This window comes from Nomascus leucogenys, chromosome 14, assembly GCF_006542625.1.
Source record: "Nomascus leucogenys isolate Asia chromosome 14, Asia_NLE_v1, whole genome shotgun sequence".
NCBI lineage: Eukaryota > Metazoa > Chordata > Mammalia > Primates > Hylobatidae > Nomascus > Nomascus leucogenys.
The window spans coordinates 27,504,626-27,524,517 of record NC_044394.1 but is presented as its reverse complement, the minus strand read 5'-3'; the positions used below and the strand labels follow the sequence as shown (position 1 = coordinate 27,524,517).

The 19,892-nt window shown below is 34.1% G+C and overlaps 1 protein-coding gene across 7 annotated transcripts in view; it reads right to left on the bottom strand.

The window, feature by feature from the left end:
- The window catches only part of EHBP1 (EH domain binding protein 1), a 354,447-nt gene that overhangs the window by 81,282 nt on the left and 253,273 nt on the right, over positions 1 to 19,892 (bottom strand). For all 7 annotated transcript variants that reach the window (XM_003262441.3, XM_003262440.4, XM_030828368.1 and 4 more), the window contains 4 exons: positions 17,775 to 17,953; positions 16,820 to 16,868; positions 11,517 to 12,419; positions 9,229 to 9,372 (listed from right to left, as the gene is read on the bottom strand). In XM_003262441.3, the coding sequence (XP_003262489.2) occupies positions 9,229 to 9,372; positions 11,517 to 12,419; positions 16,820 to 16,868; positions 17,775 to 17,953 (1,275 nt within the window). The remainder of the gene's footprint in view (positions 1 to 9,228; positions 9,373 to 11,516; positions 12,420 to 16,819; positions 16,869 to 17,774; positions 17,954 to 19,892) is intronic.

Below are 19,892 nucleotides of genomic sequence, written 5' to 3'. Positions count from 1 at the left end.
AGCAAGGTGGCGCAATGATTTCTGACACAGAAGACAACTTCTAAAAACTCAAAAGGGAAAATTAACGGGATGTGGTTTACATTGCCAAAGACTGTTCATTAATTACCAATTTAATCACTGCTGGAGGCATGACATTACAAAAATCTGGCTGAAAGTTCTAATAGATTATGAAGACCACCTAAGAAGAGTGACCAAGAAATGTACAAAACAATTAATACTGTTTCACTGCTATCAAAGACACTCAGATTATTTTACATCAAGTGAAGCAAAGGAATTAGTAGCTTCACAGTGCCACCACTAGGAACTGTAAATACAATAGCACACAATTAGTAATGCACATGTGACTTTTCGTTCAAGGCATACATCCTTGGGAAAACAGAACATGATAAGAAGAACAAAAGAAACACTAAAAAATGAAACGAATAAAGATTTAAACTCTACTCCTGTGCATGCTGAGCAATAACAAAATAGGCAATATAAAATACAGCTTTAGTAATGGTTATATTCATCCTGGGATGTTCAACACGGCACTGAACAGCCATATGGAAAACGTCCACAGCCATTATTACTTGCATAAAAGGAGTGTTTCTGATGCTAAGACACCTAGCCCTAGCTTCATGCATTCATGGCAACCTCAAATAAGACTTTTGAAGCTAGGGGTTCATGGCCACATAATAGAAAAGATGCTTGAGGTTTTTTTTTTTCCTCCACAACAATGCTGGTATTTTGTATGACTTTGAAGATACGCTAGCAAGCTAACAATATGTTTTCTAAGAAGTCTAGTAACTATTGTTAGGATAGCAGACTTCAAATCAACTTACATTTAGACATAATAGATAAACTATTATTTAAAATAATACGGAATAAAAACTGCTGCTTTGTATAGAGCTATTTATGCTGAACATAGAAGTACGCCAGCATTCTTCTCCTCTAAAATGCAACTATAAAAAGATCAGCTCTACATTCAAAGTGTCTTACTGGTCTGAAATGGATTTTGTACATTAAATCTTTTGGTGATTGTGTTGAAGTAAAAAATAAGGATGTATTTTCATTTCAGTGCCCTGGGCATAGACATTCCAGCTCATAAGGAGAATAAAAATTCCTAAATAAAATCTGTATGTTATTAAAGGTTTTAGATTTTTTAACTAAAAACTCACTCTGTATGTTATTAAAGGTCTTAGATTTTTTAATAAGTGATAATTGACGTCCTTTCACACAAAATTACAAATGTAAAGTTAACGTACTTCTTCCTAACAGAACTGATAATATGTGTAATTAGGAAAAATACAAAATTTTAACTTGAACTTAATTTTAAAGCTTTGATTCCTAAGAGGCTATTTAACTAACACAGCCAATATTCATAAATATGTAAGTATAATCTCATACATATTTTTATGATGATTATACTTAGAACACATATATATGAAAACTACAGAAAAAGTTACTATTAGAGATTATCAAAAAAAGTTTAGTGTTTTTTACCATTGAATGGCAAATGCTTCTTTTATTATTTGGAGAAGATCTAGTGATCTTATCTAAATCTGCTACAATTATCGGCGTGACAGACTAGTGCCATTTAAATCAATAATTTCCAATCAACATCAAAAGTACGTGGTTGATGTCTCATCATTCATGGCAATAAAATACCACCTGTCAAAGGTTTAATTTGCAAAAGAGCAACTTGCATTCTCTTAGTTCTCTTAAGCCATTTGGATTCATTTCCAAAGGCGAGTTTAAAAAAAAGTCACTGCGTGGTTACTGGTCTTTGCAGTTAACTAAGAGCTGACCAAACTAAAATCCTTTCCCACGTATACTGTTTTCTTTAGAGGATTCAAATGTTCCTTCAGGTCTTTAAAGATGGATACTGCAAACCTTCCAGGACTTGCTGCTAACCTGCAGTTTGATCCTGCTACCTGTTATGTGAGAAAAGGCTCCTAAACCAGTTGAGTGTAATGGGTGGGCCATTATGCTAACAGATTAAATGTTAGGAGAAAAACTTCAAGTCTGTTTTATAATAGCATTGTAATTACTTCCTGATAGTTCTTTCTAAAACGCATCCAGATACCTAACAACTATCTGCAAACTATACTCTTATGCTACATAATTACTGCCTAAACAAAACAAAAACAAACATATTTATAAATTCATGGATCATTATGATTAGACTAATTAGACTGAAGTTTCATCCTGATTCTCTTTTTAGATTTGTTTAGGTTTTCTACTTATAAAATAGATTTTATTCTGTTAAAAAAGTTATAATTAAACATATATAGCATCATTCTTCTGATATGTTCAAAATGCTTCACTAATATGCTAACAAAAATTCCAAAGACTGTGGGTAGCAGGACTATCATCCTTTATTTTGCTTAGAGTGTATGAATTCTAAACTAAAGCATATCAAATGCAAACATCCGTTTCAGATACCTGTACAAGTATATAAGTATTATTAAATGTAATGGTGGGCTTATTAAATGCATTTTTAAAAAAGCAATTATATTCCAATGCAAAATAATTAGCAAAAGCATCTGAAACAGATCAGCTTTTATTTTTTATTTTTACTATTTTTTGAGATGGAGTCTTTTGCTCAGGGTAGAGTGCAGTGGCACAATCTTGGCTCACTGCAACCTCTGCCTCCTGGGTTCAAGCGATGCCTGTGCCTCAGCCTCCCGAGTAGCTAGGACTAGAGGTGTGAGCACCGTGCCCCGGTAATTTTTTGTATTTTTGGTAGAGATGGGGTTTCGTCATGTTAGCCAGGCTAGTCTCGAACTCCTGACCTCAAGTTATCTGCTCACCTTGGCCTCCCAAAGCATTGGGATTACAGGCGTGGGCCACCACACCCAGCCTATTTTTATTTTTTTGAGACAGAGTCTTGCTCTGTTACCCAGGCTGGAGTGCAGTGGCACAGTCTCTGCTCACTGCAACCTTCGCCTCCCAAGTTCAAGCAATTCTCCTGCCTCAGCCTCCTGAGTAGCTGGGACTATAGGCGTGCGCCGCCATGCCTGACTAATTTTTCTATTTTTAGTAGAGATGGGTTTCGCCATGTTGGTCACGCTGGTCTCGAACTCCTGACCTCAGGTGATCTGCCTGCCTCAGCCTCCCTGCTGGGATTACAGGCCAGATTAGCTTTTTGAAATTCTCTTTGTACATATCTGAATGAAAAGTGTTTGGGGAAACGGAGTAATAAAGAAAAATAATAAAAAAAATATTTTCTTGAAAAAATTACATTTTCTTCAAGTCTGTGCTTATATATTATACAATCAAGAAGTCTCCTTTGAATTACATACTGGGTGGACTGCTGAAGCTACCAAACTCCTCAGTTTTACTTTAAAAAATCATTTTAAAGTACATGTGGAAAAAAATGAAAAACACAAATATCACACCTAAAACTTACATTAGTAAAATCCAACCTTTGAAAATCTTCATAGAACAAAACGAACAGGAAGAAAAGAAACATAAAATACAGACCCAGAGCAATGAAATCTGTCTCCTATAGACATAATTTCAGGGAGCAAATGAAACAGGTTAAAGGAGTTTCTAAAGGCACAAAGATATGAATGAATCATATAAACGACTTTCATGAAAAAAGACTTGAAAGGCAATAAGTAGTTATACCAAGTATTCACTAAAATATGCAATGGTAGTCCTGCCAAAAATTTAGAAAAATTAAAAGGTTTATGGTATCTGTGTTTGTGAGTTGTCCTTTAAGGGAAATCACAGCTTAAATCTTTCCTCAGGATAACTTAAGTGGAGTCTGTACGTAAGGGTCCACCCAGTAAGAATACTAAGAGTTGTTTTCAGTGTCTTAAAAACAGCTTTCCAGGCTAGCAGCCTAAAGCTATACTCATTTTGGAAGGGAATGTTTTGCAGTGTTGTGATTCAAGGCAGAACTGAAAGCTGAACTCTAATCAAGAGTCCCAGGATATGGGAAAAGCTGGTGTGTGTAAGGATTTGGCATACACACATCACAACAATAAAGAAAGGTATCATAATGTACGATCTGAGAATAGCAAGAAAAGAATGATATAAGCTTAAGTCCCCAAGTGGCAAAAGTAATCTTATCTGTAACTGACTTCAGACAAGGGAACACTAACTTCCTCTGCTCAATTCCGCTTTAAAGACCTTCAGAGAAACATTTATTTTTCCTGTTCACAAACCTACTAAGAACCTCCTTATAGCAAAGTTTTCATGTTTAAGCTTATTTTTTATTAGTCGACACTCAGAGGATATGAAAAATAGCCTGTCACTATTCCCTTCATTTATTCATTCAACAAACATTTACTAAATACTACTACTTGGTGCTGGGGATACAAGGTCCTTGTACTTTGAAATAGTTCACAGTTGAATGAGAGGAAGAGATTTGTAATTAGATAATTATATTGGGATGAATGCATGCTACGGTAGAGAATAACAGAAAAAGATATAGGAAAGAGAATTAACTTCACTGCAAGGAGCCATGAGGAGAGCGTTTATAGAAGTGCTATTTCAGTAGAAACTAATAAGGGAAGATGGGTATTTCAAGGCAACAACAGCAAATGCTTGACACAGGAATGAAAGAGTATGGCACATTTTAGATACAGTAAGCAACTTATAACTGGACTTTAGAATGAAAAAAATGAGAGAGGTAAGAGATGAGGCTGCAAAGGGAGGGGACAGGATTTGCAAGGACATGAGGCCATGCTGAGTAGTTGGGAAGTTTATTCTCTTAGGTAAGTGGGGTTACCAGATGGATTTTGAGGCTTCATATATTCAAATGATCACTTAAGCTATTTCCCAGTTATCTCTTCTTTACATTTTATAAGCCCTTATTTCTTATAAGTAGACCTTTGCTTTCAATCCTTTAACCCTTTTCTGAATCCCCTGTAAATTCTCACTTTCTCTCAGGCCAGAACTAAATACAAAAGTCTCACAAGTAGCTAACTGTACTGAGTACACGGACATTGTCCCATGCACTACATGCTTCTATTTAAGTACTATAATAGCAATTATTAAAATAGCTCTTCTCATTATTTTTGGTATTGACCAGAAGGACTTAGTTTAGTTGTACAGTAAATAAAGTAGAGAGGAATAAAATAAAGAAACTGCTAAAGAAGTTTTAAACCAGTGGTCCTTTAAGTAATAAATAAGAACTCCTATAACTCATTAGCCACCCCCCACCCCCCAAAACAAACTGTTAACCTGATTAAAAAGTGGGCTAAGGACTTGAATAGACATTTCTTCAAAGAAGACATACAAATGGACAACAGGTACAGGCACATGAAAAGATGTTCAATGTCACTAATCATCAGGAAAGTGCAAATCAAGATCACAATGAGATATCACTCCATGCTTGTTAGAATGGCTATTATTTAAAAAACTAAAGTAGCAAGTGTTGGTGAGAATGTGGAGAAAGTGGAATCCTTGCATACTGTTGGTGGTAATATAAAATAGTGCAATTGTTATGGAAAAACAGTATGAAGATGCCTCAAAAAATTAAAAACAGAACTACCATATGATCCAGCAATCCCACTTCGGGGTACTTATCAGAAAAAGCTGAAATCAAGATCTTGAAGAGATTTTAGCACTCCTATGTTCACTGCAGCATTATTCACAATAGCCAAGATGTGAAAACCACCTAAATGTCTATTGACAGATGAATGGATAAAATGAATGTGGTATATATATGCAGTGGAATACCATTCAGCTTTAAAAAAGCAGGAAGTCCTTCACATTCTACAACACAGATGAGCCTTGATGACATTATGCTAAGTGAAATAAGCCAGTTATGGAAAGATAAACACTGCATGATTCCACTTATATAAAGTATCTAAGATAGTTGGATTCGTGGAATCAAAGAGCAAAATAGTGGTAGACAGGGACTGGAGGGAGGGAGAAATGGGCAGTTACTAATCTACAGGAAGAAAGTTTTATTTAAGCAACATGAATAAGTAATAAAGACCTGCAATAAAACATTGTATCCACACAAATTTTTTAAAAAAGAGTAACTCTTATGTTAACTGTTCTTACCACAATAAAATGTTTAAAAAATTGAGTCTTCTAATCTATGAACATACGTCCTTCCATTTATTTACTCTTTTATATCTTTCAGAATGTTTTAGTTTTCTGCCTAAAGGTCTTGCATATTTCTTGTTAGCTTTATTCTTAGCACACTATGTATTTTTAATGTTCTTGTAAATATTTTAAAACCTTTATTTGTAATAAATAATTTAAAAAGATAAACTTAAAGATGTAATTTACATCTAGTAATATGCACCCATTTTAAATTTGATGTTTTAACGAATGTATATACCTGTGTAATCAGACACAATAAAGCTATAAATATTTTCTATCTCTCTAGAAAGTTTGCTCATGATATCCCACCTACCCTGGCATAAGGCAACCACCAATCGGCTTTCTGTTATGCTACATTAGTTTTGCCTGTTGTAGAATTTCATGTGAATGTAATTATGTATGTTCTCTTTTGTGTTCTCAGCATAATATCTCCAAGATTCATTTACATTATTGTGCATCTCAGTGTCCTGTTCCTTTGTATTGCTGGGTAATATTATATTGTATGGCTATATCAGGATGTGTTTATTCATTTGTCTGGTGATGGACGTTTAAATTTTGTCCTGTTTCTGGGTACTACAAACAAAACTGCCATGAAATTTTGTGTAAAAGTCTTTGAATAACCATGTGTTTTTAGTTTTTTTGGTTATATACCTTAAAATGGAATTGCTGGGGTCATGTAGGTGTATGTTTGGCTTCATAAGCAATGGCCTGTTTTTCAAGATGATTGTACCATTTTACATTCCTACTGGCAAAATGTGAGAGTTCTAGTTGCTCCAGATTCCTCCCACACTTGTTACTGTCAGTCTTTTAAATTTTAGTCATTCTCATAGGGGTATCTCACTGCGGCTTTGAGTTTCATTTGCTTGATAACTAATGATACTAAAGATATTTCTTACATGCTTGTTGGCCATTTGTGTATCTTATTGAAATAGAATTTATTTTCACACTTTGGGAGGCCGAGGCGGGCGGATCACGAGGTCAGGAGATCGAGACCATCCTGGCTACCATGGTGAAACCCCGTCTCTACTAAAAATACAAAAACATTAGCCAGACATGGTGGTGGGTGCCTGTAATCCCAGCTACTTGGGAAGCTGAGGCAGGAGAATGGCGTGAACCCGGGAGGCGAAGCTTGCAGTGAGCCGAGATCATACCACTGTGCTCCAGCCTGGGCAACATGGTGAGACACCATCTCAAAAAAAAAAAAAAAAAAAAGCATTTATTTTCAAATATTAATTTTATGTCCAGTAATCTTGTAATTTTGGGGGAATTTTCTACGTACAAATCATACTTCTGGTGAATAATGGTAATTTTATTGGTCTCTTTTCATATGTTATACCTTTTTATTTCTTTTCCTTATCTTAGGTTCCCCATTATGATATTGAACAGAAGTGATAGTGGACTTTCCTGTCTTTTAATCTGTCACAAACGGAAAGGTTTCAATATTTCACAATTAAGTATGTTTGCTATAGGCTTTTTATATGTACATTTTAGCAGATTAATAAAGTAATAAAGTTCTTTCTATCCCTAGAGGCTAAGAAATGTGGTTCTTTTCTCTCTGTGGATCATGAATGGATGTTGTTATTTTGCCAACCTTTTTCTGTATCTGCTTGATTTTTCTTTATTCTGTTAATGTTGTCAATTACATTGCTTGAGTTTTGAAAAATTAAACAATCTTGCATTCCTAGAATAAATCCAAATTGACCATGGTATGTTAACTTTTAAAAATACTTCTGGGTTGAATTTGTTAATATTTTCGGTAGAATTTTTACATCTATGCTCATAACTGAAATTTGCCACTAATTTTCCTTTCTTATAATAACTTAATGTGATTTTGTTTTTAAGAAAAGCTAGATCATAAGAATGCCACATATTTATGCCTTATTCCATTGGGACACTTGTTCTTGGAAGTCAGCCACCATGCTATGAGGAAGCCCACACTAGAGAAGTAGAGAGACCATATGGAGAGGCCACATGTAGGTGTTCCAACTGACAGTCTGGCAGAGGTCTTATTAGCTGAAAGCCAGCCCCAGACGTCATGGAACATAAACAAGCCACTACCACTGTGTCCTATCTGAATTCTTAACTCACAGAATCTATTAACCTAATAAGATGGTTGTTTTTTGCCAGTAAGTTTTGCGGTGTTTTTTTTTTTTTTTTCCTGTAAGTAGAGATGGGGTGTCACTGTTGCCTAGGCTGGTCTCAAACTCCTGGGCTCAAGTGATCCTCCCACCTCAGCCTCTCAAAGTGTTGGGTACAGGCGTGAGTCACCATGCCTAGCCCTGCAGTGGTTTTTAATGCAGAAATAGATAAATTGAAAGAGGAAGGGTGGGAAAATATCGTGGGACTATTCAAAGCATAGTCTCATAAGCAATAGGGTACTTCTCTGGGTAGTACACATGCAACAAGGTGACCAATCTGGCATGTAGCTACCTAGCTATATGGCACAGAGCTGCTCTTTCTGGGAAAAACAACTACTAACACATGATGGTGCTGTGGTGAGACTGTCACAGTTTTCTGATTCATGAAGATGTTTGTGTCCTCCTAAATTTTAAGGGCTCCTATCATTATACATTCATTATTATCTGTGAAGCACTACACAAAAGTATGTATAAAAATGTGGTTTAATACAAGGATGGCAGTATATGACAGGAAAGTGGACTGACTCTGGAATCTAATAAGGCTCAGGTTCAAACCCTGGATTCACCATTTACTGACTCTGTGACCTTGTACAAGTTACCTTGCCTATTGGCCTCAGTTTCCATGGAGTTAAGTAAAACAAAAATTATTGTTCCTGAAATACTTAGTAGCTATTCAACAAATAATAGACATCAGTATTATATTCTAACATTTCCAACAAAATTAACTTCCATGGACAAAATACAATCTTAGAGTACAACTACAGTTATAAAATATAAATTAACAAAAACAGATTATTCATGTATATGTGGAAATTATATTCCCAGATCTTACTTTTCCTCATCACTAACACTGCTCTGTAGGAATAATGACCAAATGGTCCTGTAAGTATGAATTTATCTTTATCAGTTCAGTAAGTGCACCAAGTATTCACAATGTACAGTCTGTAGAAAAATAACATAGCAGAAATACAAGCAAATTACTTCCCTCCTCCCCATGATTACAATGAACAACTTATGGTCTTTTTTGACCAATGCTCCTCACATCACTTAGCTGCCTGTTGCAGAATGGGGTGGCTGCGTTGGTATTGTGCTTATTCCCCGCCTTTAAGGCTGCATCTCTTCTTGCTTGCTCAAGCAGAACTCTTGCTCTTTCCTTAAGTTCTTCTTGTCTAGATAACATTCGATGCTTAAAAGCCAAGATACAGAATTAGAAGCCAAAAAAAGAATGGGTAATCTACATTTGTAAACTAATGAAAGGTAAGACAATCTGCTGAAATAATAGAGATTATGAATAAGATTGTAGCTTCATGAGATTACCTATAGAGAATATTAATGTTGACTAGAAACCATGGAATGAATATATAAATCTTGACATGAGGGAAATACATCTTTACTGTCTAAAACTGGATTAAATTTAATTATAATTTTATTAGAACATACTCTCATTAGGTATAAGGCTAATATATATTCTATATATTCTCAGTATTTGCTCATAAACACAGTACAATCTGACAAAGACATTTTTTAAAGTTCAGAGTTTTATTTTCAGTCTTATAGAATTGATAACAACATGTCTTCTAAATTTGAATGTTGATAAATATTAAATATCTGTGGCAATAATCCTTTAAATTCTTGAGAATGTTTATAGAAAATTCAAAGCTATTATATTTCATTAAAAAAAAGTAAAACTAGTCTTCTCCATTGCTCACTAACCTTATAACAAAACAACTGAAAATATTAGAACTGAAAAAGTATTCTCCTGGATTAATCTGTAATTTTACAATATAATTTTGGAGAACAACAGATATGGTCCATCAACAGAGATCAGTTCTTAAATACATTAGCCAAAAGCACAAATATTCATACTCCTCATAGTCCAAATTCCTTTTTTTTCTACTAAGTAACCAACTTCTGGCTTTAGATGTCTATTACTATTATCAGATACTTAATTTCTTTTACTTCCCTTTCATTGCATAGTTTTGGTTCAATCATAAGTATCACTGTCAAGGAAAAGAAAATAAGTATAGCTATTACTTTATTTCATATTATGTGAAACCATCTTTTTTAAGATTAGTTCAGCATTTTTGGGTTTCTTTGTGGTCTTTATATTTTACTACAACTATTTTTTTAAAGTCTTTTTTTCTATAAAGTTAAAGAAGAAAAGATTTTTCTTAACGTGTACAATTCAGTGGTTTTTAGTATTTCATAAGGTTATGAACTATCACCACTACCTAATTCCAGGACATTTTCATAACCCAAGATTTTTAAGAGGATTAAACAAAAATTCTTAACTTAATAGATACAAATAAAATGTATAAGTGATAATGATAAGTCTAAGTTCATGTTGAATAGGACACGATAGAATTTAGTTACAATATCAACAGTGTCTCAAAAACAGACAAAATTAATTAAATGAACACTGAATTTTCAGTCAAGACATCAGGCTGTTAATCCCTCTTCCACTAACAATAAGCAATGTAACAGTGAGCAGGTCAGTTAAAAACTTACTGCATTCCATTACATGATGTGGAGTCAGACAGACCTGGGTTCAAATATCAGTTCCATCACTTAATTATGGGCAAGTTAATTTCTCTAAGCCTCAGTTTCCTCAGCACTTTGGGAGGCCGAGGCGGGTGGATCACCTGAGGTCAGGTGTACCAGAGATACAAGTAAAAACAGTAAATTATTAATATCATCAGTAAGAGAAAGGTTAAAACTGTACAATATTCCCTTCATGAGGATAAATTTGGATGCTGCAGGGATTTTTAACCACAAGTAATGATGGGACGAAATAAACCAATTAAAATACCTAAGGAAAATGCTTTAAATGGGAAATATTTAATTTGGCATTATACATTTTTAGAATGATGTTCTTATTAAATGGAATAGTGAAACATCTTTTATTTTATAGTAGAATATTGTTTTTATAAGTAATATTTTTATTTGAAAAGTTGACATTCTTTATCCTTCAATTTTTTTCTCATAGCCTTATTACAGAATATCCTTCAGTGTTCAAATTGGGATTTTTAGGCTTAAAATATTATATCATAAACCTTAAATACACAGCAGGTATACTTCAGGTTTTTCTTTTCTTGAGACGGGGACTCGCTATGTTACCCAGGCTGGTTTCAAACTCCTAGGCCAAAGCAATCCTCTTTCCTCAGCCTCCCAAATAGTGGGGACTTAGGCACACACTACTACATGCCTCAGGAGTTTTTATAATAGAAATTACACTTCACCTTTAATCATTTGTAACACCTATGAATGCAAAAAGAAACAAAAACAGAGAATAACTAATTACTAAATATAGTATTCAGCATTCTAACTCACCTGGACTATTTTTGATGAATGATCTGCATGATTTAAAGTGGTTCTATCAGCATCTGGATCAGACTCCGTCTGCCTCAGGGAAGCATGTTTTTTCTTTGCAAGGTCTAGATCTCTACTATATGAGTATCCAAGTTTAGAAATAGGAGATAAACTTGTTTTTTTGATAGGCGATTCTGGATCTGATCTGCATTCTAAGGATCTGGAATTCTCTAATTTTTCTTTCTCCAAGTTACTACCGATGTCTAGAGTTCGAAGCTTTTGTTCATCTGTCTCCTCACAAATAAAGGGTGGAGACACATCCTTCTTCTTATCACTAACATATAAGTCACTCAATTCTAAAGCCTCAGCTTTCAATAGTCTCTTTTTGCCTAACAAAACCTGTGCTTGGGTTGAATCTGTGTTGGAACATATTCCAGGGTCATCAGATCCTGAAGTCCTTCCAGAGCTCTGCTGAGACTTCTGGGGTTCTGTGTCACTTTTAGTCCTGCGACAGCAAGGGGAGGCTGTGCTTGGACTAAGGTGATCATCAGGAGTTTGATGCTCACTTTCTGACTCTCCAACCCCACTATCATTTACAAATACAGAGTCATCCTGTGATAAGAAGTCCACTGCTCCGCTGATAGGCTGTTGTGGTTCAGGCTCCCGCTTCAGATCACTAAGCTCTGCATAGAATTTTTCTTGATCAACAGAACTGTTTGTATCTGTTTCATAGTTTCCAACTTTATATGTGCTTTTACTGCTGTTTTCCTCTATCTGAACAACATTTAGTTCTTGGCCACTGAAATGTGCCCTTATTTGATAGAGATAGGTCATAACAGTCAGTTTATCAGGAATTGCTAATAATACCATATCAGAAGGTTCCAATAATCGGGAAATTCCTATGCTGGCAAATCCATCGTATGCCTTCAAAGGAAGGAAAAACAAAAGATATATTGAATAGTTCACATAATTCATACATTTTAAAAAGAGCACATTTTTAATTTTTGTTGTTATCGGAGGGTACATGTTATCGACATTATGTCACATGAAAAGAATAAATTTCCAAAAGTCAGATGTGTAAAAGTGGGGGGAGAGGCAAGAGAAAAAAGTGTAATAAATAAGAATTATTTTTTCCAATAAATGAAACAAGCAAAAATGAGAATTAAATTTTTTTAAACTCTGAGAATGGACTTTTAAGATAAGGAACTAAAGTATAAAGAAACATTAGACTAATCCATATTGAGCTCTATCATTTCAATCAACCTCCCTTTTCCACGGTCATGTAATTGCAGTGATTTGTGAAGAAAAGCACAGCTAGATAAGTCAAAAGAACTAACTACTAGATTACCTGATATAAAATACAAATAAATGCAATTTAAGCCTAGAAACAGAAACATTTTTAAATGCTCAATTAAGACTGATTTTCATAATGAAAAGAGTGACTTCATTTAATTCATTCATTTTGGAAAGAATGAAATGTTTTGAGTACTACAACCTAGTTGAGAATGTGAGGCTGCATTGTATTATTTTTGTTAGCCTTTAAGTGACGGTGGCACATCAGGTTTTTCTAGTTTTGAATAATCTAAGCTGTTTCTCAATTTACAATTAATTATTACTATCCTGAACTAACCCTTGAAAACAGCATTGTGTTGCTAGGAAGCATTAAAAGTATGGCTAAAGGTTTAGATATACTCTCAGAGAAAGTAAGAACCCTCTAGATATATTCTTGCTCTGGGATGTAAAATGTTTACTCTTTTTAGCAACCTAGATTAAGGATTATAATTCAAAGTTTTTCTTAAAAGACATGTTAGGAAATTATGTAACAATTCAGAAGGAATCAGTCTTCTGTACTTACTTGTTAAAATACACTGCTATGTTTGAATTTAATCTTTGTCTCATATTCTTGTAGTTTAACAAACATTATGGAACAAGTAAGAAAGAAAATGAAAAACAAATTGTGATATTAAAACCTCTTCAATTTTCACAGCACTAGGCTTCATAATATAGGTACCTCAAAATATTTACTAGAGAGAATGACTCAGTTGGTGTGCATGTATAGGCTTGGTTTGTTATTTTACAGTTTTAGGAAAATTGAAGTCATTTTCCTTTTCATGTGTCTTGACAACTTGACTGACAGTCATCAATTGCAGGCCATCAGGGAAAGCACCACAGGCAGTATTCTAAACATTCCCAAATTATCTAAAAACACTGACATATTGGTTAAGATCAGATGTCACAGGAAAATGCCTCTTTTTATTCAGCACTTTTTACAGACCCAGGAACATGATTAGCTTCCTTGTGGGGAAATTCCTGCTGGTGATTTGCTTCATGTAGCAATTCATTTTATGTACACTAATTACACTAAAAAAAATTTAAAAACAAACTAGGTTTCTTGTAAGCAAGGTTAAGGCTTTATAAAGGACTTTTCCCATAGGTTAACCTCTTCTGCCATGGTCAACTAACTGCCTACTGTTTTTCACCTGTTTGTGTGGGGTGAAAAAAGAGGTCTTTCTAAGAAAATTATCTTATTCATTCATAGATGTTATTAAATTGGTAAGGAGGAGTTACTGCCAGTTATGTTATGCAGCTGTATGAAATTTAAGACACAGGTATTGTTTTCCTATGGTGCTTTAAGTCCATTCAGGGGCACATGTGTTATTGGGAAGAAATGTGCGAAGCTAGAAGTAATTTGCAGGTAGCAACTCAATGTAGCTATCAGGTAAGAAGTAGCAAATGATGAAAGGAAAGACTATGTAAAAACAATTATTTATTGAATAATACAATGAATAGAATCATCAAAGATAAAGCCTTTCAAAAGCCATGATTGTCTATACTGGAAGATCTAATTGAAAAAAATTTTTAATGGGATAGTCTTCTGTATGGAGTAATATGTAAATCCAAAGTATGCTTAGCATTATTAAGTTAATGAAAAGCTAATGTAAAGAAGTGTGACTTAAGCCTTAATGAGATTCCCCATATTCTTTACACATTTATAATGAGGTAAAATCAACAATATTTCTTTTTCAAAATTTTGAACAGTAAGTTGAAACATCCACTTTAAAAAATGGTTTATTTTATAATGCTTATGTCTGTATTTAAATTGGCTTACCATTTTGTTCAAATGTAAGAAAATGGAGGTAAAGCACTGCCATACCCAAAGATATAATTTAATTGTAATTAATGAAAAAGGAGCATTTCACTTTAATAGACACAGGCTCTCCAAAATTATACAAGAAATAATTCATGAGAACAGTTTACTCTGTAACATGCCCATCCAAAGGGTAATTTCTGTAAGAAAACTATACTGATTTTTAAAGATTATCTTTTTTTTAGTGGCATATTTCAATAGAAACTGCCAGGTTTTTATTGCTCTACAGCCAGCATTATGCATTTGTGAAAAAATAAGCATTTTTTGTTTGTTTGTTTGCAAGACAGGGTCTTGCTCTGTCACCCAGGCTGGAGAGCAGTGGCATGATCCTAGCTCACTGCAGCCTCGGGCTCCTGGGCTCCAGCGATTCTCCCACCGCATCCTCCCAAGTAGCTGGGACTACAGGTGCATGCCACCATGCTGAGCTAACATTTTCATTTTTTGTAGAGATGGGGTCTTGCTACATTCCCCAGGCTGAAGAAACAAAATCTTTTTGATAGCAATACACATTTTTGGTTTTAGAGAGCAATACAAGTGAAAAATTGTTTTGATTTAAAAACTTGTTAATTGAACTTCTATCAAGGTCCCAAGACTTTGTATCACTAGTAATTTTAATTATTTAATTTAAAGTGTGTTAAAAACTTTAGACCAGAGGTTATTAACCACTTTGTCTCATGAATCCTTTTGGCAATGGGTCCCTTCTCAGAATAATGTTTTACGTGGATAAAATACATAGAATTACAAAAGAAACCAATTATACTGAAAAATACCCCTATGATTACTTAAAATGAATTTGGGAAGTAGTAATATATGTGCTTTTTATGACTGCACTAATTATTTTGAAGAAGTTGTAAGTTTAAAAGGTATTTGCAGATATCTGCAGCAACAACTATAGCATGGCATGAAAATATTGAAAATATCTGTGATTTCTAAAGGTGACAAAGTCTCAGGCATGGCTAACACTATGGTGGTTTATTGCCTAAATTCATAATTGAAGGAAATGCTAAATTTCAGATAAGGAATTATGAAAGTAAAATGTATTTTTTCCCTCAACCATGTTCAAGGACACCCTGATTTCTACCCACAGATCACAGGTTAAGAACTCCTGTTCTAAGACAATAATAAATTTCATTAATTTTTCAGTTGAAGAATTCAATTCAGTAGAAAAAACCATTCAGTGCCTACTGTGTGCTGAGTTAGGTACTTCCCTCCTTGCACAAAAAACGCACATACTGTGTGCTGGGGTAAACAGATAAGTCAGCCTGTGGCCACAGTTAGCTGGCCCAGGGCTCCAGCAACTCAGCCTTACACAGATGCCCTGAAGGCTGAAAGGATCAATATCCCCTTGCCCCATACCAGCTGGGAAGCTCTGATCTCAATACATTGATTAATTATGTGGGAAAACATAGTCATGTGTTGCTTAACATTGGGGATATGTGCTGAGAAATGCATTGTCAGGCGATTTTGTTGTTGTGCAAACATCAGAGTGGGTACTTACACAAACCTAGATGGTACAGCCTACTACATACCTAGGCTATACCTAAGCTACAAAGCTGCACAGCATATTCCCATACTGAATAGTGTAGGTAATTGTAACACAATGGTATTTGTGTATCTAAACATAGAAAAGGTACAGTAATGGTAAAGTGTTATAATCTTATGGTACATCACCATCTATGTGGTCTGTTTTTGACCAAAACGTTGTTATGCAGCACAATAACTGTATACGGTTTACCAGAAAATGAAAAGAACCAAGGTTTATATCTTTTTGCTTCTCAGAACCTAAGTATTCTCTCTTGCTTACCCATTAGGCTCTCGTTCTCATTCCCAACCAACATATTTTTCTAAACTTACATAACAGCTATGGCACAACAGTTTTGGGTGCATTTTTAAAATGCTAAATCTTAGAAAAAAAGCACTATGCTTTAACAAATATTCAACAGTTAAAAAGAGAATATGCATATTATAATATGATGCCAATCTGGCACTTGTGGTCTTTAAAAGTCCATGATAAACCAGAGTAAACCATGTATCCTAATGAACCACAGTAAGCAGACAACCCTCTGTGAGTTGTAGTTATGACCTCATAAAACTGCCTCACTTTCTCCAAGTTAATAAAGACCTGCAGAGAAGCCAAAATTGAAACTATGTGTTTTTCTTGCTCATCAATTCTTACCTTTTTGTTGTTCTCTTTAATATCTTGAGGATTCAGAGACTTGTAGTCACTGAGGGAGAAAATAGCACGGTGGGTACATATAGTATTTGATAAAAACAGCTGTTTTTAAAACAAACTGAATCTAAAAATTTGACATTCAATAATACTAAGGAGTAACCAGCAATTTCACAGCAATTCAATCAACAAAACTAATAGTGTGGAAAATTAAGGAAATAAATAAATAAATGAATAAAAACAGTGATTACACGTTTCACTGCCTGAAGTTTTCCATCTAAAAGAGAGGTTAAGGCAGGGGACCAAAGACTAGCCTTGACAACCAAATTTACTATGAGGTAATCCCTTGTTGTCGATGTAAAGAATTACAGGCTTATTTGTCTCATCTCATTTTAACACTAACACAATTTTCATAATAATTTGAAGTCAGTTCTTTAAGGAGAAAAACCATTTTCTTTTCTTTTTTTTTTTTTTTTTGAGATGGAGTTTCACTCTTGTTGCCCAGGCTGGAGTGCAATGGCACGATCTTGGCTCACTGCAACCTCTGCCTCCTGGGTTCAAGCAATTCTCCTGCCTCAGCCTCTCAAGTAGCTGGGATTTCAGGAATGCGCCACCATGCCTGGCTAATTTTGTATTTTTAGTAGAGATGGGGTTTCTCCATGTTGGTCAGGCTTGTCTTGAACTCCTGACCTCAGATGATCTGCCCGCCTTGGCCTCCCAAAGTGCTGAGATTACAGGCGTGAGCCACCACGCCCAGCCACCATTTTCTTTAAAAAGAGAAAAGATTGTTTTTAGGTATGAAAAAGGAAAAGCTTTCTGACATATATCTCTCAAAAGCAAGAGGTAGGGGTAATAAAACAAATATAAATTATTTCAGGATGTGCTAAGAAATTATTTTATGTTCTTTTCAAAAATGTCTATCACTTACAAAATATAGGGAATGGAAAATGTTTCTACTTACATTAAATCTGGTCTAAAGTGGTGTAATATTGCACAAAAAGATAAACCATTTCTCCACGATGTAGTAAAATTGGTGATTTTTACTCCTCGGTAGTTCTTTGTAACTTCTTTACACCATACAAGCAAAGACTGACTAGCATTTGGCTTTCGCCCCAAAACAGGACTTGGTATAGGGCTTGGCTAGAAAAAAATGAAGAGGGGAAAACATTAAAAGAATTTAATGGAAGATGAAAATTAACATTAATTGACCTAATCAGATCATTTGAACCCTTTGATGTCAGTTTAGATCCTTCACAACTGTCAATTCACGACAACTGTAACCTCCAAGAGGGAGACATAAATCTTAAATTATCTTCAGTTTCAGCCCTTGGCATTTGCCTGACAAGGATGTAGATATGCAAGATTTTAAATTTATACATAAGAACAGGCCAAGAGCTTTACTGATGGAAACATCATGTTAAAGTTTTGAAATACTTAAGGCTAAATACCTATGTAATTCTCACACCCTCAAAATTTCCCCCAAATGCAATCATGTATAAGTATGGTTCCTTTTCGACTAGGTTAAAAATAATGTATTTCGAGGTCCAAATGTAACATAAATTTTTAGTAGTGGAAAGATTAAAATTATCATTAGTTTTAAAAACACAGTAATCATATATGCATTTTAAGTAAACAGCACAATGATAACCATATTCAAACATGCTTCTTATATAAATTTAATGATGGCAAAACAGTTTTAGAGTTATTAGCAACAGTCAGGTGTTGGTAGCAACAGCACACAACAGTATGTATTTTGGATATGCTCAAAATATTTTCTAATTATCACTGAGAGCTACTTTTGAATACTAGGTGAGTTAGTAGTGTGTGTGTTTTAAATCGTAAGTATATAGTTTTACCCTTGTTCATATACTTAAAACATCAATAATAATAACAAATCTAAGATTATATAATAACAATTTTATTCTAAACTTTTATTATTATTAAAACCATGTCATTTTCTTTTACTGAATAACAACTGCATTTTGTGATGGTAACCTTAGAGGCTAGTACAATTGAAAACTACAAAGAAAACTGCTAAATGTTTCTGGACTTTAAATCTTGCTACTAATTAAAAGCGCTAGCTATTATAAGAAAACTTACATATTAAATAGAGGCCTTCTAAAGTAAAATGAAAAGAGAACAAGTATTTACTCCTAATACCATTTAAGTTTAAAAAGCAAAGCATTCTTACTACACTGCTTACTTAAGAAAGATCAATGATGCCCCCACTTGACAAAAGCATGTTAGTACCAAACAATTAAAATCATCAACCCCACATAATTATGATTTATGCATTCACTGCTTCTGTGAGAAGACTACTAAGAAACACCACTAAAATAACTTCTCATTTTTTATTAACTGTCGGATTAACAAAATATTATTTAAACAACCATAAATCTAGCAAAGTACTGTTCTTTAAATGATCATCTTCACAAAGTCAATGCTGAAAAGCTCACAGGTCATAAAAATCAACAGTTTGGATCAATTCGACTTAATATAATGAAGTAGATAAAAACGGAATCCCAATACACTAAATTTACTTTAGAAAAAATAATAGCTAACTAGCAATCTAGTGTAAAAATGAACTATTAAATATCGTTTCATATAATGATCCACTGTGACTTTCAAATCCCTCTAGTCATTTAACCTGGAAGTAAAGTGAAGAGTGGTTTATGGATGAGTTAGGGGATCACTTAACTAGGTAGGCATAAACATTTTTTTCTTAGACTTTCTATCATTTAAATAATTGTCTTTATTAAAATGTTTTTCTATATCAAATTATATTATTAAGGTATTGATTCATTCCAAGCATGGGTAATACATATATGGGCCAGATAATCTGTAACTATCATTACATCGATTCATTTCAATTATCAGTAGCATGTCCATAGGTAATGTATAAATGACATTAGCACTATATTATGATCTAGAATGGCTTTCTGTATATAAGAACTAAAGAAAACATATTACATCATTATGATTATGACTGTATCTCTGTTTCTAAGAAGGCTCAATATGAAAAGCCTAGAAGAACTAAACCAAAATTTAAATTGGTTCTAATATAAAAGCCTTGTATTAA